Genomic DNA, 27,781 nt, shown 5'->3' on the forward strand with positions numbered 1-27,781 from the left:
GAAGACAAGCCGTAGGCGGCGTTCATTTCTACGTGTATGTAGTGCTTTTCACAAGTAATTCAGCCCACGTGTGAATGCCTTCTTCTCCTCTGACATGGCGAAAACTGCATTCCTCCGACGTGAGAGCAAGTTCTGAGACGAAGTGGCACGTCGTCTGCTAGCGCTTGGACGTCGTCAAGCTGCTGCCCTACTCGGCTCTCCTCACCTGCAAAGGCAATGAGCTACAGTTTAGAGGGTGCGAAAGCATTTTCCAGCACCACCTATTTCCTCGCGCTGGTCTTCGCGCGGACGTAACGTCCTAATTTCGTCCAATTTTTGTCGCTTATTTTTGTTTCCTGCTTTCGGCCTTTCCTCCGATCTCAGCCGTACAACGCGCTCATATACTATATGCTGTTCACAGGTAGTCGTGTGCGCACGTATAGGAGGCTAATAATTAATTACGAGCGTTGTATTAATGCAACTATTTCCTCTTCTGACGAATCGTCTGCAGAAAAATGGAAATAATTAAATATACAATAGAAATTTAAATAGAAAATTTTGTATTTTCTTTCATTGCATCGACAGCGAAAGGCAAGGCGTTTTCTTTTTGTTTTGTCTTCGGGCTGTTATTAGTTTATCAGCCCTGAAACAAAATCTGGCACACGGTTTTTCTTTCGCAGCTGTGCGCGAAAATTCCTGGCTACATCTACGCATGTTTCGGTTCCAAATGTACTGTGCCGCACCTGGAATATGCAAACATACGTAATCGGAGCATCCAGTTTGCGGTAACAGATATAAGTGCTGAGTTTATATCACAATTAAATCTGATAATACAGAATTGTTGAGATCCATCTGTAAAATAACCGTTACGACAGTGGCGTGGTGAGAGACAGTTTTTTGTATTTGTTTTCGGAGAACGGGCTCTAAAAAGACCAAGGGGGCAGGATAGATGGAATTTGAGAGTAATCTGGTTGCCAGTGGGACAAAGGGTCTATTCTTTTATACAGAGGCCCGGGAAGAGAGCAACTTACCTGTTTCTGAATATGCATCTGGACTATGGCGCTACGTTCTCTTATGACAAAGTATAATGGTTATAAATAAAGAACTGCGCCTACGCCCTTCATTTTCACCGGTACAATATTCTTAGTTAGCATAGTTCATGCTTTTATATCTATCGAGAGCACACTCTTTATACATGTAGAGATGAACATGCATGTAAACAGACCTGCAGTAAAAATGATTCGCGAGCGGTCATAAAATTAAAGCATTCCACCTTATTTTCTTGCTTGTTTCTTATTTTCTTGCTTTCTTGCTCTTTTTCTGTATTACTTAATCCGTTCTTGTTTTACTTTATTTGACAGAATCATGGATCCTCGCCGGATCGGGTTACGAAGGTAAGAATTAATGTCAAGAAATGGTACTGTAGTGCGGTAAGTTTGAAACTGTGGTTGAGACAACATTGTCTACAAAGGTAAATAAATATGCGACAAGAATGAAAAAATGAAAATGCATGGGCGTAATATATCGAAAAAAAAAACCGATTTAATGCGCAAGATTCCCTGTAACCTTTAATAATGGACGAAACATATTTGTAGCAAGAAAGAAAAGCATGCATTATTAGTTAATTCCTGGTTCCGATTCAAGAATTTTTTTTTGCATTACGCGCTTCCCAATGCGTAGTTTCCTGTTTGCGGCTTATATAAAAATAAATTTAAATTCCTGAATCTAACACTATTGTGGCGTCGCTTAACGGCGCTTTCAAAAAGTAGCTTTTGCCGGAAGTGACGTTTTTGCCAGCGTTTCCTATCGGGCAGGCGGCCTTTCTTTTTTTTATTTTCTGGATAATGGAGTGTACGTTTGGTTCACCTGGATTTGATTAGACTTGATGGGCCTGCTGATTTCGCGAGGATAGCGTCACGGAGCGCATTAAGCTGGGCGTGTAGGTAAGAACGGTGTGTTTTCAAGCTTGACACTATGTTTGGCTTGCGACTCCTCTGCTTGCTATCAAGGGAGGATCCGGTACCGTTCCATGGAGGATTTCGCGGTGCTTGGACTAGCAAGCTTTGGATAGCAGCATTCTTGATGTTACAAGTTTTCGAGCTAGTTGTTCTCCCAGACCGTTGCTTGGACTCTTAGTCGGCAGGCGTAGTTCCTACACTTTATGGAGACATATATTGATCATAAAGTCACCATTAGCCGATGAATGGCAGCCTTGAACGCCTCGTTGGAGTGCGTGGACAGCCGGTTGTAACGCTTTCACTTGGGTCCTAGTCGTTGCTTTAGATCCTTAGATGCCGCGGCTTATTTTGTTCATTACAAGCACGTCGCCTCCATATTACTGTTGGCTCAGATCTGTTCAAATTATACAGGGATCGCTTTATTCGATGAAAGCTTGCGACAAAGCACACGTCATTCCCTGCATCAGTTTAGCTTCTGCGGGGCTCACGGCATAAGTTTTGCATAACAGGCGTTATGCAACTGGGTATAAACGTCAAGTAATGGATACAGCCTTCCTGGCATCGCAGGCTTTAATACAGCTTTTTTTTTTACGTGATGTCCTGGTTATTGAGGTTCAAACAGCTGTGCCAAAAGATGTTGCAAAGGCCATTTCAGCTACTCGATTTGAACAATAGCATCTGCGGTAGTCGCGATCGCTAGGTTCTTTAGCGGACTTCGTGATCTAGTCAGAGAAGATGAGGCCACTTTAATACGCTGCAGCACCTCCCAGAATCACAGTTTGATACCTGCAAGTTAATGCTTACGAAACGTCAGACACTTGTAGCGAAAATTTATGTGTAAAACAGTCGCAATCTAGGTGGCACTACATCGCAGTAGCTGAGAAAACTTCTAACAAATTATCTTCGCAACCGAAGCTTATTGTATGACGCAATGGAACGTTCTCACACATAGCATGAAGCTCGCGACAGCGAAAGGTGCTATATTTATGTGCGCCAGTCATGGTAATGTATAGGCTTTCCTTTAGAACATGGCTGCTTTTAACGGTCACAAATTCACAGCAGCGTGTTACATGTTTGTGTGCTTTTCATGTAGTGATTTGACAAGTTTAAACTCTGCAACACGTCACAGCTGATACATTGACCAGTTATTCTCTTAGTATTCAACAGGCATTCCCATGGTGCCTTGATTCCAGGTCAGCAGATTTTAGGCTTCCGATTGGAGGGTTTGCTGATAACATTGCATGTTGCCATCTTGCAGTGATGACTGAAGTGTCGTCACCCAGCCACAGTGCGGACTCTGGACGCGAGTTTGAAGAGGACCTGCGCAAGGCCCTGGACGAAGTGCCGCCACTCAACGAGAGCCGAGACGTGGTTCACAGCGGGGGTGCAATGCCACACCCAGAAGGTCACCGACCTAGCCAGCAGCAACAGCAGCGGACTAGCGCACCACCAAACTCATTTTCTTCGCCATGGGCAGCACAGCCGCCCGGTAGGCATGACTTGTCCTTTGTCTTTCTTCTTCGTCTCGCCCTCTTTTCAGCTGTCCTTCTAGTGAAACATGAAATGCGTGAAAAATGGAAGAAACACAACGGATGGGCGCTGACTTCCAACTCTTTAGGCATATGTGCACTTATGCACTTATGTATTTAGAGGAAACAGGCTACAAAAGTTAGGTAGACAAAAAGAAAGCCCAATAAGGTAAAGATGACTGCAAAAGCAATAGTAAAAATCACATTCGGACTCTCGGACATGAAATGTCCACTTGGTTTACCTGCTAACCCCAATCATTCTTTTCGCTAAGTTGTTTCACTGAATTCCAAAATTCAAGCAGGCTACAAAGTACTGTTTTTTAAAATCAGATTTGGGTGCTGATGATACAGCTGTAAAACACAGGGCCGTTCTTGAATGTTCCTCCATGGGTCTGTGACATGGAGGTGCCTTAGAGCTCTATTCTTAAATATTGGAAATTCTCCATGCCTGTATGTGGAGACAGAAAAAAACAACCAGGAGTGGCGGCTATTATGTGGGTACAGTACAAGTTGCAGTTTAGCGTGCAAGGAATTTCAAAGTGGTGAACAAATAGCTTCAAGACACACGAAGCTCAGTTGCATTCTGTAATCTTGTGGCAGTAATGAAGTGGGAATATGGCTGCCACATGTATTTGGCGTGCTTAATTTAAAACTTGTATGTTAAGTTAAAACAAAATCGTAGCGTGCATTATAAGATGTAATGCCACTGCCATCGCTACTTGTGTTTCTGGGTACTTTCTTACATTTTTTACATTTGTAGTGGAGGAACTGCATTTTCCTTGCTACATTATTCTGCGATGCAGTTCTCTTGGTATCTGCATGCATACAGACTCGACTTCCAACCAACCTGGACCTCTTAGCTGGGCATGGCCATTTGCACGTGTATTTACTTTGTGTGTACTGCTGCGCTTGTTGGCAAGTTTGGCTGCTAGAAAAGTGCAAGGAATGCTGCTGGGCGTAGCATGGTGGAGGTACTTGTTATTTGCGAAATTGAGTGGAGAACGTTTTCTTGTTTCTTCCAAGTGAAAAATGAGGCTTGTGGATTCCTGCTTGGGTGTGGACTCCCTGCAGTGAAACACGGTACATGCTGCTGTTTGCTGTTACTCATTGTTCACAGCTCATTGTGTTTGCTTCCTTGAGGGCAGAGGAACAGTTTATTGGTGAAGCAGATTGTTGAGGTGAATCCGAAATTTAAACTAGGCATCAGGTGGGAACGTTACAAGTTAAACAGTGGTTAAGAACCCTCCAGCATGGTATCCTGCAGTGAAGGGAGAATTGCATTCATATTGGGTTTATACTTTGGTGCTGGGGTGTACTTAAGCTTCTTTTTAGGCTTTCTTTTTCTGAGTGCAGCTTCCATGATTTGTAATGCAGCCAGTGGTTCACTGAAAATGGCTGTTTAAGCTGCTATGTTGAATTGGTTCTGTTAACAGCATGGATTATGCACTTCTGAATTTAGAAAAAATAGATTGAATGGTGCTGTAAAGTTTCTCACTACTGCAAACCATTCAAACTCAAGAAATCATAATAAAATTAGCTGCCTGCTTGAATTATGCAACTCTTTTTTAGTTAACGTGTCCTCTATGCATGTCAAAACATTGACATCTCATTTCTCCATTAGCCATCGCATCTCATAAAATTCATTACGTAGGTTGAACCTGAGCATTTGTTAACCTCTGATGCAAGGAAGTTGACATTTGCCTCAGAGTGTGGCGTATTCATTTCATTGTCAAATATAAGGACTGTGATTTAATTGGTTTGATGGCAACAAAACAGCAATGCATGAATGCCACAACCAGAAATCATGTCCAAGTCATTTAGGCTAAACATCGACGTACGTTCTTGGTCTTGTGGTAAGCTGTATATTTTGTAGTTACGTTTAGCTTGATCTGTGTAATCATGTCATCATCTGTTATTTAGGTGCAGTACAGTAAAACCTGGTTCATACATTTCCGTTTTATGTAATTTCCCGGCTCGCATGCTCAAAATCGCAGCAATAAAAATTTCCCATAGAATTTCACTATTTTTCTGGTTCTTACATTCCCGGCTTCTGTGTTCAAATTTGCAACAAATCCTGGTCATATAATGTGCTTAGCAATCAAATGCACATGTACGGGTGGTCTGAACCTGGGGACACGCGACATGAACTGGAATGGCAAGATCCGCCATGGTGGCTTCTCTGCAGTTCCGTAGTGCAACGCGTGAAGCATCAAAAAAAAAATAATAAATAAAACGGGCTCTTCCCGTGAGGGTGGCGCACAAAGAGGAGAAGCACAGTGTGTAAAAAACATAGAGCAAGCATGCCGTGGCAGCTTCCCTGCTATGCATTGGTGCAAGAGGGCAAAGCATCCATAAACAGAGAAGAGATGCCGCATATTTTCACATTACTAAATTCTGCAAGCACTAGAAAAATGGCTATTCAGGCTTTGTGCCAAGAAGTGATTGAAATTTTTGTGAAGTGCAAATGAAAAAATATGCCCTTTTATCCCATTTAACGGTTACATTTCTCAAAATCAGGCAATTTGGATTATATGGTTTCCTGCATGATACATTCCCCCCCCCCTCTCCCCACAATTTAGAAAAAGAACGATCAACGAGGTTTTGCTGTATATATTTTCATTGACCTTATATTGCGATACCGATACCTTCATTGCTGTTATTTGAAAGCTAAAAGCATATTTAGGGTGGTAACACATTCTCTAATCACAGCAGGATGGAAGTAGCAAATAACAATGACCCAAGAGACGAGTGCGTCAGCAATGCTTCCCTCATGTTCATTGCAGCGACCACAAGTGTTCCACTCACGACGCCCAGTCCCGTGCAAAATGGCAGTGACCCTCGAGTGACCAAGGCTGGCCAGTCCAAGATTGAATACCTCCGTCAATGGAGTGTCTCGACTTACAAGTGCACAAGGCAGATGCTCTCAGAGAAGCTTGGGAAGGTGCGGCCATTGCATGCCTTCAGTTGTTTTGTGCCAAGTTGCGATTTTGCTGTCACATGCCACCTTACATGGAGGTGTGCTGTTGTGTGTCCTGTGCACAGTGAGGCGACAATATTAAGCAGTGCAGCCATATTAATGCAATAGCATTAGGAGGGCCATGAAGGCGAAAGCTGTCCGGCGGCTGCAGCTTCAGCATCTGTGGGAAGCCTCGACATGCCACCTGCCAACCATCCCCCTTCCCCACTTATAGGGGAGAGGAAGCTGCATGAAGAATGACTTGGCAGAAATGAAAATGACTAAGAAATGCTTTTACTAAATAAATGCTTCTGGCCGTGTCAGACATGCATGAAAATTTTTTCCTCCGTTTTATGTACCAGAATGCCTGTTGCTTAATTTGCAGGTTCTTATGGCTGATCGCAGTGCTAAGATTGGCTCACACAGGCTTTTCCATTAAATGTGTTTTAATGTGCTAAATGTGGCACATGAAAATTTGAAGCACTTTGCCATGGTAAAGCTCTGTTGCACTTCTTTCTGTTTTTGTCATCTTGTCATGTCGTACTAGTAGTGCCATGTTTTCGGATATCACATGCTAAACAGTGCATTCATGCATCAAGGACTTAACTGGACTTTAGTCATGGGCAATTGATGGGGATGCTAACTGGAACACTTTCTTGAGGCAGTCTCAGTGCTTGTCATTGATGGGTGCCTCCACTGAATGTAGCAATTGTTTCCAGGGCACAAGGACGGTGGACACCGAGCTGGAAGCCCAGATTGAACAGTTACGGGACACGCAGGCCAAGTATTTACACGTTCTGCGCTTGGCACGCGCCCTCGCCTCACACTTCCACCAGGTGCGTACCTGCTTTCACTGCCAAAGCTAGTCATGGTGGAGCAATGAAAGATCAGTTCGCAGCTCATGGCAAAAATTCAGGGCAACCATGAAATGTTGTATGGCTCATTTGATTCCTCGTTTAAATGTTTGATTAAAAGCTTGCCTTGTCATATTTATCCGCTTTATTCTTGTCTTTTGCTTATTTATAAGCATCTTGAATTCTCGGAATGCCTTTAAACGTATGTCCTACTTCAACTGCTCTCTGTGAAAATTTTACTCATATCTTTAATGCTTTCTTATCTGAATTTGTCTCTGTTGGGGATCTGGGAACAGTGAAAGGGGCAGTTCGGCCGGTTGCTTCCCTCTTGCGCTTGGGATACTTCCGAAAATATGCTGCATTCATTTGATGGCGGATGTTTGGTTTGACTGCGAAGCCTTTAGGCCTCGCATACAACTGCATTCTAGGGCTGGCATCATTCAGCACATATATAGATGGCAAAGCATTAGTGACTGCACACATTTTATAGTTTATGCAGGTTATAGAAGTGTGTTTCTCCAGTCAGATGATGTTGTAGAGCTTGCATGCTCTGCCAGTACCACGCTTACTTGTCTGAGTAGAGTATGAGTAGCTCACTTAAAATCAACACCAAAAGCGAAGGCCATTTTATTTGCACCAGCCTGTGTGAGAAATAGCAAGTTGTCTGTAACTGTACATACATGTCTTGCTCGAACTCTTTGCCTCTGTCTGTTGAAAAGCTGAAACAACTGATGAGCTGCGCTCATGTTTCGCATTAGGAAGTGATGTAATGGTCGGCATTTTTTTTTTTACTCTTGTTTTTTTCTGTGTGCCCGAAGCCTTCATTTAGCTGTGTTCGTGCAGTGGTTCTCCTTTGTTCTGTTTCTCCTCTGCAGTTTTGCTGCGTTTGTGCAAAATAGAGGTCGAGCAGATGTGTAGAATTCCTTTGAGCTGTGTGGAAAAGCCAGATCTCCCTGGTTACACAAGCCTGAACCAGTCTTGTGCAATCAGTATTGTGGAAAAGCCTCTGTTGTGCCCTGACAGCTCGTGAACTCCTCTCCCTCTGAGCAGGTGGTCCAGACCCAGGGCTGCCTGGCGGAAGCGTTCCAGGAGCTTGCACACCGCAGCCCGCCGCTGCAGGAGGAGTTCCGGTACAACGCTGAGGCGCAGCGGTCTCTGAGCAAGAATGGCGAGACGCTGCTCGGAGCGCTCAACTTCTTTGTCTCCTCCCTTGCCACCCTCTGCCACAAGACCATTGATGACACACTGCTCACAGTGCGACAGTATGAGAGCGCCCGCCTTGAGTACGATGCGTACCGCACTGACTTGGAGGAGCTGACCCAGGGAACCCAGGGCACAGCCATCTCCTCCAAGATGGACGAGGCCCAGCGCAACTTCGCCATCCACCGGGACAAGTACGAGAAGCTCAAGGCCGATGTCACCATCAAGATGAAGTTCCTCGAAGAAAACAAGGTGGGCCACCTTGCTTAGCTTCTTCGGTGGTGTACGCAGCAAATTTTGTGGCTCACAGAGCTTCCGCTTTGCCATGGTTTGTTTGTACCGCAAAGTTCCAGCAACAACAAGCCTCTGGTTTTAAGATTCCTTTCCTTCCTGGTTTTTGACAGTTGCTAGGCTTAGTGAGAATGCGGAGCCTGATTGCCACAGAGGCACACCAAAGATTGCAGAATGTTCAAAGGGTCCTGGCTAAAATAAGCGTTCGGTAATTGACTCATTCAACGAGTTACATTGTTCTGTAAATTTTATTAATATACAATGGAGTCCTGCGTTTGTGAGACTTATAATTGAACACTGAACTGTAACTGAGCATTTTGTGGCATTGTGAGCAGCTTACACAATTCATGTGTAGCCAGCCCTCATTATAAAACTATATTCCTCATGTGTGCTGCAACGTTGCCATCTGCAATGAGAGTAGGGCGGTAAGAGTTTGGGTTTACGAATCCTGAGGCTCTCCACAGATCTCTGAATGAAGTCTTTGCTGGGTAGCACGAATAAAACTTTAGCAGGCAGTAGGCATTCTCAAGCACAGCCGGGTGCTGTCATTGCAGGTCATAATTTTGAAAAAGTGAGAAGAGGCATGCAGTGTAGTAAAACCTCATAAACACACTAAAAAAAAAAAATTGGAAAAAAACATTATCCGGGAAGACGAGCCATCCAAACTGCCTAACTTTTAAAAATATAACTGTTGAATGAGGCTTTGAACGGACATTTTCGCTTCATAAAAATGTTGATTAATATTTCTTAGCACAATGTCTGAGCAGCTTCTTTCCTAGTGCTCACATAATTTAGTCCGCATATATTTTGTCTCTAACGGTGAAAAAAGATTGTAGCACATATCTCCTCCACGTTAGTTTTGGATGATTTGCCTCTTGCACTGTTTAACTGTGGGGAAGCTACCTCCCTGGCAGCTGACCATTGCAACGTTCTTGCTGTACGTGCTGTGCTCCTCAGGCTTTGCCCACTCGTATGTTATGTAAGCATACCATTTTAGTTATAAGGTTGTTCCTCCCTTCCCCTTTGGCACTGCAAAGAAGCAGCTGCGGTTGGTTTAGGTTTGTGGGGTTTAACGTCCCAAAGCGCCTCAGGCTATGAGGGTGTAGTGGAGGGCTCCGGAAATTTCGGCCACCCGGGGTTCTTAACGTGCACTGACATTGCACAGTACATGGGCCTCTAGAATTTCGCCTCCATTGAAATGTGACCACCGCGATGGCTGACAAAGTTTTACTGCTCTTGTAAACAACATTACGGTTGCTGGGAAAAGCCCCATAAAATAGGCGTTTTGGAAGATTGCAGCAAATAAACCTCGCACTGTGTCTTCCCCTGTAACACACTAACTGAAATGGAGCACTGACGTGACGCCTTCTGTCTGGTGCCCCACTTTGCAGGTGAAGGTGATGCACAAGCAGCTGCTGCTTTTCCACAATGCGGTGTCGTCTTACTTTTCGGGCAACCAGGCCTCTCTCGAGGCCACCCTCAAGCAGTTCAACATCAAGGTGAAGAACCCAAACTCCAACTCCCCATCCTGGCTGGAGCAGTGAAGCTGCGCACAAGAGCTGCTGCTGCTCCATGCTCTCCGGTGTCGACCTTGCACTGCTGTCTCTTTGTCCATCTTGTCTTTGGACGGTTCTGTCAGAGGTCGCTTGCGGCTGGCGAGTGGGAGGTTATGGGGATGACACATTGGTCTCCGATGCTGACCCACGGATGTGTTCTGTTTCCTCTTCTCCTTTTAGTTCGGAAGGCAGTTTGGTCAGCTGCATGATTAGTGCAGTGCACGCACTGGCTCCGTTGCTGAGAGACGCACAGCTTCAAAAGGTGCATGATTGAGCAAGATAGCAGGGCAGTCACACTACTGTGCAGCTGTCAGAACTTGCTGCACAGTCGCTTTCATTGTGAGGAAAACCATGGCAGCACAGCTGTATAGTCATTTCTTTTTATTATTATTAACCTTGCTGGTTCACATTAATGGGCACTTTGACCTCCTGAGTTTGTAAGGCAACAAGAGGCCGTCTACTGCCACCTAGCTCACTTTGTTCTGATGCTGCAGTCTGTTGGGACACAGTTCTGTGTCTGAGCAGCAGCAGAACTCTGCACGCATACAGAAGCATAGCACAGTTGTAGGCATGGGCTTATCAAGATTGCGTCTTGCAGGAGTCACAAGGGAGGTTACCTTGGTTAGTGATCAAAGCCCGACGGGTTTCGTACATAACATCCGTGTATGTGTTTGCTGTCATTTTTAACAGTGGGCCATTGGCAGTGCTAACCGAGTGTCTTCAGTTCTTATCACTGTGTTGCCTTTTGTCTTCGAGTGCAGAACTGGAACTCTTCCCTATTTTTTGTACCTTTTTTATTTTACTCAGATTAAGGGGAGGGTACATTTGCTTGCAGCTCACCTGTCCACTCCAGGAACTACCAGTGATTAGGAGTGCACTGCATAGTCTGTACTGTAACTTCTCTGTTCTGTTTTTAACTGTGGCAGCGTGGTAGTACATAGCTTCACAGTTTTCACAGCCAAGGCGTTGCCTTTGAGGTGATGGCTGACACTCTGGTGACGTTCAGGGCAGCCATTGCCTTAGCCACAAAATGCGGCTGTTCAGACTCTGCACTTGCATGTATGTGCTTACGGCAATCAGGCGGTTGGACAAAACAGAGTACAGCTTTGTCTCTCCTTTGCTTCTTGCAACAACCGTTTGTCGGGAAATAATAAAGGCATGTACTCGGGAAGGAGCACTTCTACATAAGGTTTGGAGTCCCTTTGCAGAAAGCTGACCTTTCTTGTACTCATTGGCAGAAACATGCCTTGTGACAGAGCAGGCGAAATAGTGAATAACTCCCTTTGCTATTGTATAACACAGACTGCTGTTGGCCTGAGGGGAGGTCATGGCTCTTAAAAACAGTAGAGGAAATAGCAAGGGGTTTTAAATAACTTGGTCTTTGATAGCTTATGTTAATCCCCTTCTGTGCAGAGCTTTACCAAGTACTGAGAGAGATCAAGTGCACACAATTTTTGTTAATTAGTTTTTGTTGCCTAATTTTTTTCTCTAGTAAATTTTTGAAGCTGCCATTCATTGCTGTCTGGCAACACATGGTTGGCTAATTACTGTGATCTGATGGTAGAGCGCTCAAGGAAATTCGAGATTAACAAAGTGTTTACACAAACACTGCTTGTCCAGTCCAGACCGTTGGAGATTCTGTAGCAATGTGTGATTGCCTTCAGGTTTTAAAGCTAGATAATGTGTTTGGTTGTGATCGTAGCTATGACCTAGTGAATTTTGATCGAAGTAGTGCGCTCAGCATTCCTTGTGCATAGTATCTTGCAAGCCTCTTTTTTTTTTTTTTTGTACACACGTTTCATTGACCAAAGCAAAGTACTTGTTTTGATTTGTCACTAGAGAGTTCGTGTACATTTGATGCTTTGGCTTTGGTTTCTGTCTTTTCCGTAACCATTCCACTTTGCCAACATATCAGGCAAGGCACCATTCACTGAACACTTTTTCAACACGATGGCGACAGTAACAACAAAAAAGTAACACGCTATCGAATTGCAGTGGTTTGCCATGCTATGACCAGCTGCACAGGGATTAAAAACGCAGTTCAGTGTTTGCTTCGTGTGTATTAGGTAGGCAGTTTGTAGGAAGGGAGGAATCCTCAGTGCAGTGTGGAAGGTCTTGTGCCTTTGCGTAGGATTCTTCAGGAAGGGGCACATTTACTCCCAATTTTGTTTTCGACGAATTTTGAGCAGTCTTCTTTTTTTTGCTTGTTTTTGCAGCCACTTTAGAAGGAGGCATGGCCACCAGCATCTTTGTTACGACACCAGAAAAAGATGTAAACAGGTTGTCCTACTTTGAATAGTCATGCAGAAAGGCTTGTTTTAAGCACAGTGAAGGGAGTATACATAATTGATGTGCCTCGTGAAATGCTCTTCTTTGCCTTAGGCGTTCTGTTTTCTGTCCTCCTTTTTAGTTCACGTCTGCTGCTTCTAATTGCACATGTTTTTGTGTGTTTGCCACCGTTCTAGTCAGACATGAAATTGTGTGCCGTTGCTTTCGTGCTTCCGTCGAAAGGCAGAAAGGGATTTCATTTTGTGTGCGCTTGTAAATAAGAGTAAAGACTCTACTGGTTTGCTCTCTCTGCTGGTGCCTCTATCAAGCATGTATAATGTACTGTGTGTTTGTAGGTAACAGATTTTTATGCTTTCACAGAAGTTTGTTTGCACAGCACCTTGAGTGCAGTGTGAATTTTCAGGCTTGACTGTGACTGGTCAGCAGAGCATTGTTGTGGGCTAGATTGGCATGCTTCTGTAGGGCGAGACTGATCCAAGCCACACCGAAGCACTTTTTGGCTTGATTTTGCACTTGCTTTGCATTCCAGGTGCCGTGTTGTTTAAGCTGGCATTGAGATTGTTTTGAGAAGGAAGTGGCACATTACAGCCGCGAGCCCACTCATTGCACTGACCTCAAGAAGTAGTTAATGTTTAAGGGGCCCTGAAATGCTTTTTTTTTTTTTTCTGGGGGGAAGGAGGGTATGCAAGCCTGGTGAATTGTTAGATTGCATGCTAATTGAGACCTAATAGGAGTGTAACTGCTCTACGATTTGAAGAGGACCTACAAGCATGTTTGGAAAACTGCTAACCACTTACTACGCCTGTTTTTGGTCCCTTTCTCTCTTCCTCCTCTTCCAGATTTCTGTGCTATTTACACTTCTATCTCTTTACAGTAAGCACAAGAGAGCTATTAGCTGGATTCTTGCAGTGTTGCGAACAGTGGGTGCCATTTGAGCAGAGTGGCAGTGAAAGCAAAAGCGGCCTGAGCAGACTTACTGAATTGCTCGCCTAATCCGGTAATAATCGGAGATCGCATACGAGTGAAGTGAGGAAATCTGTAGTGCAGTCACTGGGTGGAGCATCGCAAGTGGCTCTCAGTGGCTCTGTAGCAATGACAAGAGGAGATGAAATGTGCAGGAACCACTGAGAAATCACCTATGAAAAGTTCTTGCTGTATGCAGTTCTACAGGTGGTATCTCTGCAGTTTTGCTGAAAAGTGTTTCAAGGCCCCTTAAGGCAGTTTGTGTCTTTTTTTCCAATTAAACATTGGAAATTAACAGATGCGATGCTTGAGCATGCTGTCTTTGTCTGGGGCTTTTGTATGTTCTGTGCATCCGAACAGCTCTCAGACTTTGATATTTGAACCAACATTTTGTCTTGGTCAAAAACGAATTTAATTACACTATTCCAGCTAGTCTATTTGCATTTATGCATTTGAGTCTGGAAGCCCCTGTTCATTTAAGGCTTTCAATAAGAGTGCTTTAGATAGCGGTGGTGATGATTTTGATTTTGCTCTTGGCTCTTGTATTGCTCGTATTTTCGCTATGTAACATCAGCATGAACTCGAAAAATTTTTCAGCCTTTAGGCAGTAGAATGGATTTGCAACTTGTATACATTACAAGATCAGGATTGAACTGCCTGCACTAGGCATTAAATTGTTACTTCGGAAGATGTGAGGTATAATATAATGTCACATGTATGTTTGCGTTCTTTCTGTTAATTTTACTTCATAAGTTGCATAATAGACCCTGTTTGTGCCATACAGGCATTAGCTGCCATTACTGTTGCAAGCTTCTGAAGTGATGTGCATTATTTTTCTAAGGACCGAACTCAAATAGGCTGCCTGAATTACTGCTTGCTTATGTTGAGCCACTCTTTGAAGTCAATAAAAATGTGCATCTGTAAGTCTGATCTTGTTTATTTGGCAAACTCTACTTGTTCTGTTGTTGGATGATTTGCTGGTGAGAATGGGATGAAAAGCAACATGTGTAAGCAGGACAAGGAAGCTACTTGCTTTTTAAATTGTAAAGAACACCAGGCAGTTGAAATCAGTCGAGCCCTCCACCGCATGTTGCTGCACAGCTGACAGTGTTGCTTGGTGCGATGTGGAATGCTGCTGTATGCTATATATCAGTAAGCAGTAATTCTTGACAATGATGACCTTCATCTCATAAAGTGTAATCTCTCTCCTTGCATTAAAAAGCTAAAGAATATGGTGCTCTCGCGGTTGTGGCGGCCATGTTTCGATGGAAATGAAACGCAATGCTGAATACTGTGCAATCTCCAGAGCCGTTCACTATGGCGTCACTCGTAGCCCATGCCACTTTGGGACATTACACCTCATATGCCATACCATGCCATGCCACACCTTACCATCCCATAATATACGATATCATACTTTTTCTCTACATGGTTTGTGTTAATGATAAAAGGAACTGGCAACAAATTTTTAAATGCGATTTTGGAAGAGAAAGCTTGTATTCTCACTATACCATGAATTGCATTTTTCGGCTTCTCAAGTGCTAGATAGTGATGCATCTTGCAGGGCAAGGTTTTTTTCTGCATTCTCACATCTTTACAGGCCCGTGTACTGTGCGATGTCAGTACACGTTAAAGAACCCCAGGTGGTCGAAATTTCCGGCGTCTCTCATAGCCTTAGTCGCTTTGGGACGTTAAACCCCATAAACCAAACCAAACCAAACCAAACATCTTTATTTTATTTATGTGTACATATACTGCATTCCCGCAGGGGCTATTGCCAAAGTGGGGATATAAAATAGATTAGATATAAAACAACTTTCAGTGCATTTAAAAAATGTTGCAATACACAATGCACAGGCACCGACAGCTTTCGACTGCATTCAAAAATTGCCGAAATGCAAATGAACGAATTTCACCATGTAAAGAGTTCCAGCTTTCAGTGTCATGGGCAAATCTCTTTAAATGAGCTGCCGCGGTGGCTCAGTGGTTAAGGTGCACGGCTGCAGAAAGACGCCGGTTCAATCCCGGCTGCAGAGGTCGAATTTCGATGGAGCCGAAATTATAGAGGCCCGAGTACTGTGCGATGTCACACATTAAAGAACTCCAGGTGGTCGAAATTTCCGGAGCCGTTCACTACGACGTCCTTCATAGCCTGAGTCGCTTTGGGATGTTAACCCCTATAAATCAAAATCAAATCTATTTCAATGAGTTTGCGAAATAGTTAAAAATACCTGTAATTTGATATATAAAAAATGGCAGCAAATTTGCTGATCTGTATCCTAGAAGCGCGGATACATTGCACCCACGCTAGTGACGTGGTTCTTGCAAGACTTGCTGTCCGTCGACGTTCTGGCAGCACACCAGTTGCTAGGCGTTGCTATGCCAATAACCTTCACATCGAAGCTGGAGCAGATGGTTCTTTGGAACTAAATACTGCCTATTATAAGTTGTCTAATCTTGTTGCCAGTACACTATAACTAGAATAATCGTGCATTAAAGCTAAGGTACATAGTCACGCCAGGTAAGTGCTGCCACAGGCTTTAATTTGGTTGGCTTCACCGCATGACACTGGTGTGGCGTGGAAAATGAGTACAAGAAATCAAAGATCACCCTCAAGTACTCACCACGTTCACCTCGTAACTTGGTTTCACAGCGCTATCGCTGCCAGCAGGTGCTCAAGGCCGTGCATCCGACCCATCTACGCTCGCGAAAAGTGTTCGAAGAGAGGTGTTAAGAGAAGCAGCACTTGCAGGGGTGCTATGCGCAGTTTGATACATCAAACAGATGGTGAAATTCGAGTTCGATATACTTCGCTATTTTCCTATACCTTTACACAGAATTTTCAAGGGGATAACCTCTGTGTTCAGTATAGCCAATGATTCCTTATATCCGAGCTCAACTGTATTTAGTCAGTGGTGACGCTGTGTTGATGGTTTAAAAAAACCCTGATACAGGTGCTCACTGTCATGAGGCATGACTAGGAACATTGCATGCAGAAGCTCTGCTCAGTGCCCCTTACAATGGACAAAGTTTTAGGTCCCTTAGCCTGCCTTAGGCAACAGAGACTTGCAATGACTTTTCTATTCACATATTTAAAAGACATTGGACATCTCGATAAGCTTTAAATTCACTTGCACGTCACCTTCATGCATTCTTCATGCAGTGAACTTCGTCAGCCCATTTGACGGACTATGCACTCCATCACTCCATAGGTTACATCAATACTCGCCATTGCATCCTTAGTACCCATTTCATGGCCGCATTTTATCTTCGTTTTTTTTTTCTTCCACCTCTTCCTCGCTGCTCTCCTTCAGTCTTTATCTCCCAAATTCCCCTCCCTACGCAGAGTAGCATGCCAGCGATTTTTTAACGCTGGCTAAATTCTCTGCTCTTCATTAAAGAGTCTCTCTCTCTCTCTAGTCAATTGGCATGAACATGTGCTTGAGGCATTCGGTGTACTGGCACATCGAAAATGGCGCTGGCATGCATTAGTAGTAGTAATATGAGACTTTATTCGGGCACAACACTTGGGTGCCTAGGATGCACGAGCAGATCCAGTTAGTCTTCACCTTCAGCCCCAAGCCAGCCCAGCCAGACCCTGACAGTTAGATTGATCTGTTTCGACCAAGACCTATTCAACTGCTCGTGAAAAGCAGTCTGAGGTATTTATATTCTGTTATCCTTTAAAAACGAATCATCAAATGAATATGAAGGCAGGAAAGGAGATCAGCATTTCCTAAATGCTGTTTTACTGAAGTTCGCTTTCATTTCCCAGGTGTCGCAAAGCTGGCAGAAGTTTGCAGAAGAACTTTTTAGAAGATTGTGATCCTGAGCAGAGATGTAGTTAGGGTTGAGCACCCAGTCATCTGCATATAAGCGAATTTTTATAGATATGTTAGAAGGAAGCAAGAAAAGAATTCGAAGAACAGACCCTTGTAGAACCCCTGATAACACACTTTCTGAGGAAGATTTGGTCAAGCTGAAGCATACATACTGTAGCCGAAGTGAAAATAACTAGAAATTCAGTTAACAAGGGATGGATTGTTTAGTATGGCATTCAGCTCTGCAAGAGTCTATGATGAACCATGTCAAACGCTTTTGGTAAGTCTGAATATTGCAATCAGTCTGGTAACTAAGATTGAAAGAAGGAGAAAGATCATGAATGAATTCGATTAATTGTGAAATGGCGCCGAAGCCACGATGAAAACTGTGCTGAAATTCACTCGGGATGATGTTAGTTTCAAGAAGCCTCATGGTATGTTTGAAGGTAAAGTGTTAGAGAAGTTTATAAGAATGGGATGTTAGGTTGGTCTATAACTTGTTAACAGTTGTGCATTTCCAGATTTGTATAAATGAGAAACTTTAGTGAGCTTCCATTATGTTGGAACTGTGGTACTTGATGATGATTTTTTTAAATATGATAGATATCTGCTATAGTACATTCTGCATAGTGTCATCCGTTCCAGGGCTCTTTTTAGTGTCTAAATGTGAAACGAGGTTTAGTATTCCTTGCATGCTCATTGAAACGTCGCTGATTCAGACGTGTGAGGTCGTAGCAAAAGGAAGAGCTTCAAAGTTATCATTTGTGAATACAGACAAAATAATTATTGAATGTGTTGAGTCGGAACGAGGTAAAATAGATTTCCAAAATTTGTGAAGGTTACTTTCTACTAAACTCAGCAATGCGGTACGAAAAAAAAGTTTTTTGCCGAAATAGTCTTGATTGAAAGTTCGTCCTTCAGTTTAGTGAATTGGACAGTCTTCAAGGGGTTGCTGAATGACTTCAAACGCCACAGTCCATGAATGCGAAACAAGTACAGCAGGCTGCAGCCTTAGTGACACGGCACATACCCACGAAGGGGGATTGCCAATATTCATCTTTGCTTTCTTTGTAACATAACACTGCAAACATTCCTGAACAATATTTTCAAAGAAACCAGTTAATGCATTGACATTACTGCAGACACTAAGCTGCTCAATCTGTGAAGAGTCAAATAAAAAAATTGGACATATCGTCAGCATGATCAAAGTCAGGAAGAGTATAATAAATGAAATGTGTTTTGTGAAGTGAACTGAATATCATGTCTCAATAATTATAACACGATATTATAGAGGTCCCTTTCGGTAATGTATCATAATCACACGTTATGGAATTGAATCTGAGGTCATATTCCCTGTACACAGCTACTGCTATGCTTCATAGCTCCTTGGCACCTTGGAAAAATTAGAGTTAACTTTGAATCACAGTGCAGTAGTCAGGGTCGCATTGAAGGCTGCGGCCACTGAATTTCTGACCTAGATACTGCACAAACCTTGACATTCAACGCGTATGGCTATGAATTTGTTAGGGCCGCAAATAAAAATAAGAAAAATTATGCCCTTTCCGCATTGCCCATGGCACAACGGGCTAATGGGCAGTGACAATGAACAGATACTACTCGCGCATCACAGTCCCATGCTCGGATAAGCACACATTAATGAACAAAATAATAAACTGAAATAAAGTCGGCGCTGCGGTGGAAAAGCAGTAAAAGGCGATAACGGAGGAAACGGACTACACAGCGCTATCCTCGCATCCTTCGCTCTCGTCTTCTGCGAATACGCACCCAAGTTATGAACCAATCACCCCGTACAACCACCTTGAAGCAGACGCGAATAACCAAAATATGATTTATTGTCACTACATCTCAATTAGACATGGCAGCCTCAGATTCTTCCCGGTATGAATGAACAACGGCCCCATTCCTGTTTCGTGGAAGCGCGTCGTCAGGCCCCGCTGTGCTCACATGAACTAAAATTTTCTTCACTGCACGAGTTCCGATTCCATGGATGTTTTCGCCAAGCGATCGACGATGAGGTTTGTAGCGTCGATGAACCTGTTGACGCAGTTCTGAATGCAGTTCTCCGTCTTGGAGTCCATTCTCGCACTAGGTTTATCGATGCAGACGTCCCAGCACTTTTCCGTGAGCTCGTGCACAAGAGACTGGTACCGTTGCTTCTCAGTTTCGCCTTCAATGAAGGACTTCAGTTCTTCTTCGGCACTCATAGTGGCTGGCGATACTAGAATAACGGTGCACTTAACACGTTTTCCAGGCGCACAATCTATCGAAGCGAGCGAATTCGGGCCAAGCAAAGCGTGAGCTAGTGCGGCATGACCGGCATGGAGCAAAGCGGCTGCAGACAACTTCGGGTTGGCGATGATGATAGCATTTATAGCAAGTTATCCAGAAGTTGCGTAAGCCACCGCTGTGCAAATGCAATCTTTAAAGTTTAAGTTTTACATTAAAAGCTGCGGCTTCCATCACGTTAACAGTTTTGTCATTTATTACAAACAATAAACTCATATTTACGTTCTGAACTTTACATGTGATTTCTCTGTGCGACACTGTCATGCCGGTCATCCGGCTTTCACGTCGGCTTTCCGAGATGCGCGCTGGCTAGAGTGAATTACAGCGCTGGCGTTAGTTCTTGTTTGAAACGTATTTTTGTTTGTGGAAGTGCTTTGCGCCGCTAGAGCCCACATACTTGCGTAGGTTTCGCCCGCAAATGTTTCACTCGTGCGCTGTGATCGAAGCGGTCGACGGAAAAGGAAGAGCGGTGCGGTAGGTCGCAGCGGTTGCTCTTGTCGACTTGGAGGGTCGTCCGAGGGTGCAGTCAGCTGGTTTTCATTATCTCGCTGCATTTTCCCTACGCAGCGTTCTAGTGTTTTCATTATTGCGTACATTCTCTGTGCAACGGTGTGCTACTTATATGGGTAATCGTAGGAGCAGATTGAGGGCATCCGATCGACCGAGAACTGCTTCCGCTCTTATGCCGTATGCACTAGAGGATTAACGTTACTCTTACAGGTTGTTTTGAGTCGGACCTGATGCATCTCGCTGCCAATGCGATTCAATGCCAAGGAAATCGCCGCCGTCGCATCTCAGCCGTCTTACAAGTTTGAAAAAGAGGGCGTGCTTTTCATCAAGGAGCGACAGGAAGGACTTTTCAGGCGCAATGATGGTAAGGTGTCCCATTTAATCGTTTGTGTTAGCTTTCCCCGTGTGTTCACGTTCATGCTGTGCTGTCCCCAGAAGATAGGACAATACCCTAGCGTCTTCGCGCACGTGGGATGCTAATGCCATTGCGCAAATAATTTGCTGCTGGCGCGCGCACGTTCTAATGCACCGCACCCTCTCTTCTCACGCAGTGTTCACGGAACGGTGGTGCCGGCTGAGGGGCAACCTTTTTTTCTACTACAAGACGAAAGATCCAGTAGGTGGTATCTTCCTGGCCGTTTTATGGGATCAAGCATCTCTGGCATGGGAAAAGGTTGCACAGTTTCAGTTGTATGCGCTTGCAGTTGTACTAGTACGTGCATAGGCGCATTTGCTACGGTATGGCCTGCTTTGGGCACGCTTCAAAATTCTGCGTTTCCCAGCCAAGTTACGCAGATGCTTTCGTTGTTGTTCACAGTGATGAACACAGGAAACAGGATTTACGTCTAAACTTCTTTTACATCTGCCACACGTTTGTAGAGTTGGTGTAAGCTTGAAACTGGTTGCCAGAGGTGCTAATTTACAAATTTATCTATTGAAGGATTGGTCATGGCAACTTAATTGTCTAGTATCCACGTATGGCATGCATAAAAGACTCCCGAAGTTGTTTTAGCTAAGGTTGCTTTATGAACACTATTAATATATGCCACACACAAGCCATTCATGTCGAAAAAAGGCTGTGAAAGCTTGTATTATCGTCATGTTGCAAGTCCATGTTTTGGTTCTCATGCCATGTAATATGTTGTCATTACAGCTCAACCTATGAGCAGTGTACTTGCTGCTGTAATTTATTGAAGTTTACAATAGTGCCTCTTATATTGGCATAGCCTGCGAAGACATGTGACCTAGCAAAGTTCTCACTTGCTGTCTGCTACGATGCTCGGTTCATTTCTGTTCTGTACAAGAAAGGTAGCTCACAGTGCGGAACTCCTTAATGCCATCTGGCCACTGCCCACAGAACAGGTGGTAAAGACGTGCTGTTTCATTGCAACAAACGTGGCTTGGTGCGCCGTTCACAAAACGTGTGTTTTTTTTTTCAGTGTTCTGATCCAGTTGGCGTCATTGTCCTCGAGCGACACGCTGTGAAGGATGGCCCCATTTCAGGAGGTCTCTATTGTTTCACCGTCGGTGAGTCTTGTTTGCATGACAGCTTAGGGCTAGCATTCTAAGAGGCTAGAAAGATGACCTGTACAATTTTTTCTTAGTTTTCTTGTTTAGTTAGGTTTATGGAGGTTTAACGTCCCAAAGCGACTCGGCTTAAGGGACGCTGTAGTGAAGGGCTCCGGAAATTTCGACCACCTGGGCTTCTTTAACGTGCACTGACATCGCACAGTACACAGGCCTCTAGCATTTCGCCTCCATCGAAATGCGACCGCCATGGCTGGGAGTGGTTCAACCAAGCTGTTGCTTATGGAAAGGAGTGAAACCATGCTAAAAGATGTTTTAATCATGTTTGTGAAGTTATTAGTAGTGGCATAATTCAGTAAAGCTGTGTAATTCTTATTTACACTTTAATTGTGAAGGCATATTGACATATTTTCTCAGTTTTGCTGCAGTATTTAAACTTACACAGCACTTATCGAAGGTAGCTTTTTAGATAAAGCAGCGGCCTGCAAGAATTTATTAGACTCTTGAAACTTGGAGGCTCAGAACTGAATCTTATGTTAGACCACAGAGTCACTAATTGTACGCTCGTAACCTGCACTGACACCTTTAACCTTTGCTTAACCAGGGTAGATGCTCTTCTTTAATTTGGATAACGAATGTGTTTTTTTTTATTAGTGATATATTTTAGGACGTTTTGAAGAGCACTGACATTCATGAAATGAAAATGTGTGAAATCAGCATATATATGCGCAGTAAGCTCAATCAACAGATTCAACATGAATCGCATGCTTGAAAGGGGTGGCGCTCTTGCCGTGTTAACCATGTAGTTACAGAAAGTGCCCTCACAGCACATTTCCATTAATTCTGCATGCTGCATGTGCATTCATGTGGCTGAAAATTGTGTCCATTGTGCCAATGTCAACATGACACTCCTCAGAGTTTAAAGGTTAAATATCATAGAAATTTCAGTCGTGGTGTGTAGCAAGTATAGGATGATTTTCTGTGGGTCTTTTTACCGTTGTGTTAATTGCAGCAGATGGCCGCAGCGGCTCAGTGGCCGCATTTGTTTTTCCAGTCCCGGACTACTTGCTGACAGGTCTCGGCTTCCGCTCTGACAGGAAACAACGTCATGGTCACATGACCTACTTGCCATAGGCTGCTTTCGAACTCGGCGCCAGAGCCGGGCTCCCCCTCGGTTACCGTACAAGGACGCTGTCATCTGCTAGCAGACGACGCAAGCCACGGCCACCACGACGCCGAAGCAACGCCGTGCGCTCGATCATGATACTGAGTCGATTTAAAGACTGTACTGTCAGCTTAGCGTAGGTGCATTACAGAACTCAGCTTCGGAGGTATGCTCGCCGCTACTGCTTGCGGCGAAGTTCGCACAAAGTAGCCCAACTCATTGCGGATCGGCAGATAGACGAAAGCCTTCGCAAAAACGTTGACAACAAGCTCTATAGCTGCTCCAGTATACGAGTGGTTCACCTGCGATGCTTTCAGGTAAGCGTACAGACAGCATGTCGCAAAACAAGCGAACGAGAACCTCTTGACGACACGAGCAAACAATACGCGCTCGCAGCTTCGAACGCGCGTCCGTGTGCGGTGGATTTCAAGAAAATAAACGAAGATGCAAGAACAAAAAGTATTGCGATGGCTCAGAGAGCAGCTACGGAGCTCATGCGAAGGTTAACGCATGATATCGACCTCCAGGAACATGCAAAATACTCAAAATGCACACGGAGTCTAACTCAATATGGCTGCCAGCGCGGCGCGCAGCTATCGTCTGCTGCCTTCTCAGCAGCCCCAAGCAGCCCGCGGACTGCCATAGGCTAAAAACGAACGCGTTGCTATGGCGATGCAGGCAGGTAGGCGGAGCTTTCGGGCTGCCCGAGCAAAACAAATACCGGACTCGAGTCCGCAAGTAGTCCCGGACAATCCGGGACTGAAAAACAAATGCGCCCCTGCTCAGTGGTTATGGCACTCGGCTGCTGTCCCGACAGACGCGGGTTCGATCCTGGCCGCGGCAGCCGAATTTCGATGGAGATGAAATTCTAGAGGCCCGTGTACTGTGCGATGTCAGTGCACGTTGAAGAACCCCAGGTGGTCGAAATTTCCGGAGCCCTTCACTTCCGGAGCCCGGCGTCCCTCATAGCCTGAGTTGCTTTGGGACAATATACCCCCACAAAACTGCAAAAGATTTCAAAATGTTGAAAACTTACAACAGCATCGTAGATGTGCACTCTATTTATAAAATGAATCACTGTTTATGGCTTGGTCTAAGTTACTTGTAATCAGTGATTGCACGTTTTGCTAAAAAGAACGAAATGCAATAGAAATTTCGATCCTTCTCGTATAATATAAGCCAGTATTTTTGTGCATGGCTGAAAATTCCAGTAACTTGGATATTTCCGTATTGTTGCATCGTTGAAAAAAGTAGTGCTGTGATGCATCAGCAACGCTTTCTGTGAGACACTAGTAAAGCTGAGGGCTGAGCAAAACAATGAAATGTTCTTGTGCTGCTTGTGTTATCTTTTCACTGTCCTCATTTCGGTGCATGGTTAACGGTATTTCATAGAGTTTGCTAGTGCCATGAAAGAAGAAATAGCAAATTATACAATTTCTAATTTGCATTCACTAAAGTAGTTGCGAAGCACCTTTTCATTGTTACTGGTAAAGGTACTCACTGAGTGTGGTGCTCACCAGAAGTATTATGAGTCTGGTACAAGGTACACCTGTTAAGCATTGCAAGGTACCTTAAGAAGCAGCAGCATTTGCTGCAAGAATGAGTTAACTGTAGTCAGTTACAGCTCTAGCATGCAGTGGTTAATACCCCTCTGAGACCGTCCTTCAGCCAATGACTCCAACTGGTTTTCGTGAGGCAGGGAATAGGCAAGAAAGGGAAAGAGAAGGGCCTTTGTCACCATGCTTCCGGTAGTAGGTTCATTGTTCGGGCTAGAGGTGTGGGGGGGGGGGGGTTAAGGTGGAAGTTGAAAAGAGGGTGCGGGGTCGCTAGGGCTGAGGACAAAGGCCCCTGTCCCTTTCCTGCCTAACCTCTGCTGCAGAGCCAGAACTGAACGATGCCATTGGCCGGACGGGCCTCCTTTGAGGGGCGTTCGCTGCTGCATTGTTGAATTGTAACTCACTGTAAGATAGAGAGAGAAGACAGCTCTGCAGCTGTGTCACTGGAACGGTTTGCAGCTTTTGAAGGGGATGAGCTGGCAATGCACATGGCAGCCCAAAGCTCATCCGAACGTGAGGCCTGGACAAGCGTGCTGCGAGATTGCAGCTACGAGCGCGTGCGCGAGGAAGTGCAGATCCTCCGTGCGCGCCTTTTATCACGCCAGCGAGAGTCTGACCCTGGCCTGTACAGCAGCGGTCCCTCTGGGAAGCGCTCGCAGGATGTGGAAGCAACTTTATGTAAGTCCACGGCATGTGAGAAGAGCATTGGCCCTTACACATAGCAATTTTATTAAGCTCGTGTTATCTATGTCCAGTGACTCCAGAAGCCCTTTTTTAGGGGGGGTAGAAGGGTTGCCAGTAGCTTCACTGCCAATGCAATCAGTTTCGAGCAAAGGAAAACTGATTGGCACCCCAACTCTCCCCCTCTCCATGTCCTGTCTAAAGGAAATGTTTGCAATCTGGCAAAGGGGGGGTGGGGGGGGGGTGGCCTCCTGTGACTGCTGCTTCAAACTGACAGTTCACTTGCTATAAAGCCAGCTTTGAAATGCTCATGGCCATTTCCGCCACCTTAACGTTGATAACTTGTGAGAGTGCAGTGTAAGTTGGTCAGTCCATGTATGTCGTTTATATTTCAGGCAAGAAAGACCCACTCCAAAATGAGCCGTTCCTTGAACTTGGGCTGGGTGAGTGCAGGCTTGTATTTATTACGCCTTTACTCTTGTCAGGACACTCCATTATCAGTGCTTTGTTTTCGTTCACACAGGTACATAGTTTGTTCTGGAGGTGTGAGTGTTTATAGTGTGAGGTTAATGCATTTCTGTATGCAGGGATCACATCCTCTGTGCCAGCATTCTTGTGGAAGTAGCTGAAGGGGTGGTGTTTGCTACTTCGTATCGGGTAGAAAAGCTGAGATAGTAATGGAATCAAACAAGGCCTGTGCAGTGCAGCACCTATCAGTTAACCACTTAGGCATGCTGGAGAATCTTCACACAGGAAGAACCAGAGTTCATGCTCTGCAAGAGTGACTGTCACTTCTTAGTAGCTTAGTAGCTTCTAGTAGCTTAGTACCACCAGCATAAGCATTATAACCACCATTTCAGTAGCATTGGAAGAGTTGACTTCTTTAGGCTTGCTACGATATGGTATCCTGCATTGATAGAATGTACAAAATGGAGTTTACTAAGAGGGGATTTTGGTGATGGTTATGCAGATATGCTGTTGCATTTACGAAACCTGCATGCATCTAGCACATGTGACAACCTTTTCTTCATCTTCCTCACGTAGCATGTGACAACCTGCGCTGCGATGCCGACGGCCAGCCACCCAATCCGGTGGTTGTGGTTCTCACTGGGAGGCCCCGGCACGGCCTCTGGAGCAAGTTTGCACAGACAGAGGTCGTTGAAGTGAGTGCAGACACTGGCCTCATTGAACGTTTTGTGCACTCTTGATATCATGAAATTTGTAGGTGTAGTGCTGCCAGTGGCTTTTCTCTTTTTTTTTTACCTCTCATTAAAGCTGTGATTACGTTGAAATTCATCTTATTGCTTGTGTATTTCACGCATATGTGACATGCTGTCAGGCTGTTTTATTTCATATGGAAGGCGCAGAGTGCACGGTTTGGCTCACTGCTGCCAAAAACAGCTCTTGCTGGGGGGCAGACTGCTGTGGCCCCATTGTATATACGTTTCTATACCAAATGTCTAATGCTATAAATTTTTCTGCTCTTCAACATTCTTCCCTACAGCACAATAGCTCTGATCAAAATTTAATGGCCGCCGCGGTGGCTCAATGGTTATGGTGCTCGGCTGCGGACCCGAAAGACGCGGGTTCGATCCCGGCCGCGGCGGTTGAATTTCTTTGGAGGAGAAATTCTAGAGGCCCGTGTACTGTGCGATGTCAGTGCACGTTAAAGAACCCCAGGTGGTCAAAATTTCTGGAGCCCTCCACTACGGCGTTTCTCATGGCCTTAGTCGCTTTGGGACGTTAAACCCCATAAACCAAAACCAAAACGAAACCAAAATTTAACGTGAGTGCTTGTAGAATGTTGGTGGACGAGAGAAAACTGATCTCTTTTATGTCTACTGTGTCCTTGAGTAACGTAATGCTGTTAAGCAGTTGACTGCACTACATGGATGTGTGCTCAAGGAAGGGCATCGTTCCATTCGCTCTGCGCAGAGGAGCAGCAACCCATGTTTCCTGACCACTGTGGGGTTCCTTAAGAAGCAGGCCTGTGCAACCACTGAAGTCAAGCTCTGTGTATACGACGTCAGGGAGCGAGTCACGTCCACTGTGAGTGCCATGGGATCTCACTGCTTTGCTATGCGATATGCAATGATGTCAAAGGCAGCTGTGACTTTGGGACGAGTTTTCTTTTTTGCTACTGATACTGAAATCTGATACTGAAGAAAATGCACACCAAATCCTCACTGGAGACATAAGCTGATATATAGCAAATGAGCAGGCATAGAGTTTGCTTTGAGACAAATAAAATTTGGAGCAAGAAATTTTTTTAAATATGGCCAAGGCACAGTCAATAATTTGACTTTTAATATTTAAAAATTGATTTACACACGAATGATATTGTTTGGAGTGTATTTATATCTTTTTTGCTTCTGCTTTAATATTGCACAGATTCTGAGAGCTTGGAAATATGTTTTTTTTGTTGTTGTTAAATGCAATGGCATTGCAAAAAAAAGGTTGTAGTTCTGAAATAAGAGTGAAGCAAAGCTTGGCTTTAAGAATGGTCTTTATTTTTTATAGTTAACTAGAGACTGGACCTCTAAGTGGCTAAAAAAGTGGGGTGAGGCGGGTGGTGGCATTTTAGGTGCTAGAAATAGGTACTTAAAAACACATTTCAGGCTCCAGAGTGTTGAAAATCT

General features: G+C 44.5%; 3 protein-coding genes across 10 annotated transcripts in view; 2 read left to right on the forward strand and 1 right to left on the reverse strand.

Moving 5' to 3' along the window:
• The first annotated feature begins 1,798 nt into the window (after window positions 1–1,798).
• On the forward strand, window positions 1,799–14,499 carry Arfip (ADP ribosylation factor interacting protein arfaptin). Of its 3 annotated transcripts, XM_089566488.1 has the most exons (8): window positions 1,799–1,922; window positions 3,196–3,426; window positions 4,490–4,546; window positions 6,250–6,407; window positions 7,142–7,258; window positions 8,327–8,728; window positions 10,159–10,266; window positions 12,540–14,499. In XM_089566488.1, exons 2-8 carry the CDS (start codon window positions 3,198–3,200, stop codon window positions 12,546–12,548), a joined length of 1,080 nt encoding a protein of 359 aa, XP_089422614.1. In that variant the 5' UTR covers window positions 1,799–1,922; window positions 3,196–3,197; the 3' UTR covers window positions 12,549–14,499. The 3 variants fall into 3 exon arrangements, with proteins under 3 accessions (XP_089422614.1, XP_089422613.1, XP_089422615.1); XM_089566487.1 differs by lacking the exon at window positions 12,540–14,499 and having other exon boundaries at window positions 10,159–11,025; XM_089566489.1 differs by lacking the exons at window positions 4,490–4,546; window positions 12,540–14,499 and having other exon boundaries at window positions 10,159–11,025.
• Window positions 14,500–19,231: 4,732 nt separating this feature from the next.
• On the reverse strand, window positions 19,232–19,754 carry LOC149372117 (mitochondrial import inner membrane translocase subunit Tim8 A-like). The gene has a single exon (XM_089585787.1). The coding sequence runs from the start codon at window positions 19,619–19,621 to the stop codon at window positions 19,379–19,381; it is 243 nt and encodes an 80-aa protein (XP_089441913.1). The 5' UTR covers window positions 19,622–19,754; the 3' UTR covers window positions 19,232–19,378.
• Window positions 19,755–19,966: 212 nt separating this feature from the next.
• LOC149372118 (inositol polyphosphate-4-phosphatase type I A-like) overlaps window positions 19,967–27,781 on the forward strand; it is a 57,117-nt gene continuing 49,302 nt past the window's right edge. For 3 of the 6 annotated variants that reach the window (XM_089566492.1, XM_089566491.1, XM_089566494.1), the window contains exons 1-8: window positions 19,967–20,177; window positions 20,424–20,577; window positions 20,765–20,829; window positions 21,653–21,740; window positions 24,921–25,139; window positions 25,538–25,585; window positions 26,187–26,305; window positions 27,078–27,191. In XM_089566492.1, coding sequence (XP_089422618.1) covers window positions 20,460–20,577; window positions 20,765–20,829; window positions 21,653–21,740; window positions 24,921–25,139; window positions 25,538–25,585; window positions 26,187–26,305; window positions 27,078–27,191 — 771 coding nt within the window. In that variant the 5' untranslated portion in view covers window positions 19,967–20,177; window positions 20,424–20,459. Of the gene's footprint in view, window positions 20,178–20,423; window positions 20,578–20,764; window positions 20,830–21,652; window positions 21,741–24,920; window positions 25,140–25,537; window positions 25,586–26,186; window positions 26,306–27,077; window positions 27,192–27,781 lie in introns of those variants that run through there. The other 3 variants (XM_089566493.1, XM_089566496.1, XM_089566495.1) reach the window with 3 other exon arrangements.

The sequence above is a fragment of the Amblyomma mixtum genome, chromosome 1, assembly GCF_055824585.1.
Source record: "Amblyomma mixtum isolate Tamu chromosome 1, ASM5582458v1, whole genome shotgun sequence".
Taxonomy (NCBI): domain Eukaryota; kingdom Metazoa; phylum Arthropoda; class Arachnida; order Ixodida; family Ixodidae; genus Amblyomma; species Amblyomma mixtum.

Excerpts from the sequence above, each read along its gene's own strand:
- Arfip (XM_089566487.1), top strand. The coding sequence starts at position 3,198 with ATGACTGAAGTGTCGTCACCCAGCCACAGTGCGGACTCTGGACGCGAG. Across the intron at positions 7,259-8,326 it reads TCGCCTCACACTTCCACCAG|GTGGTCCAGACCCAGGGCTG; the intron begins GTGCGTACCTGC and ends CCCTCTGAGCAG. Across the intron at positions 8,729-10,158 it reads AGTTCCTCGAAGAAAACAAG|GTGAAGGTGATGCACAAGCA; the intron begins GTGGGCCACCTT and ends CCCACTTTGCAG.
- LOC149372117 (XM_089585787.1), bottom strand. The coding sequence starts at position 19,621 with ATGAGTGCCGAAGAAGAACTGAAGTCCTTCATTGAAGGCGAAACTGAG.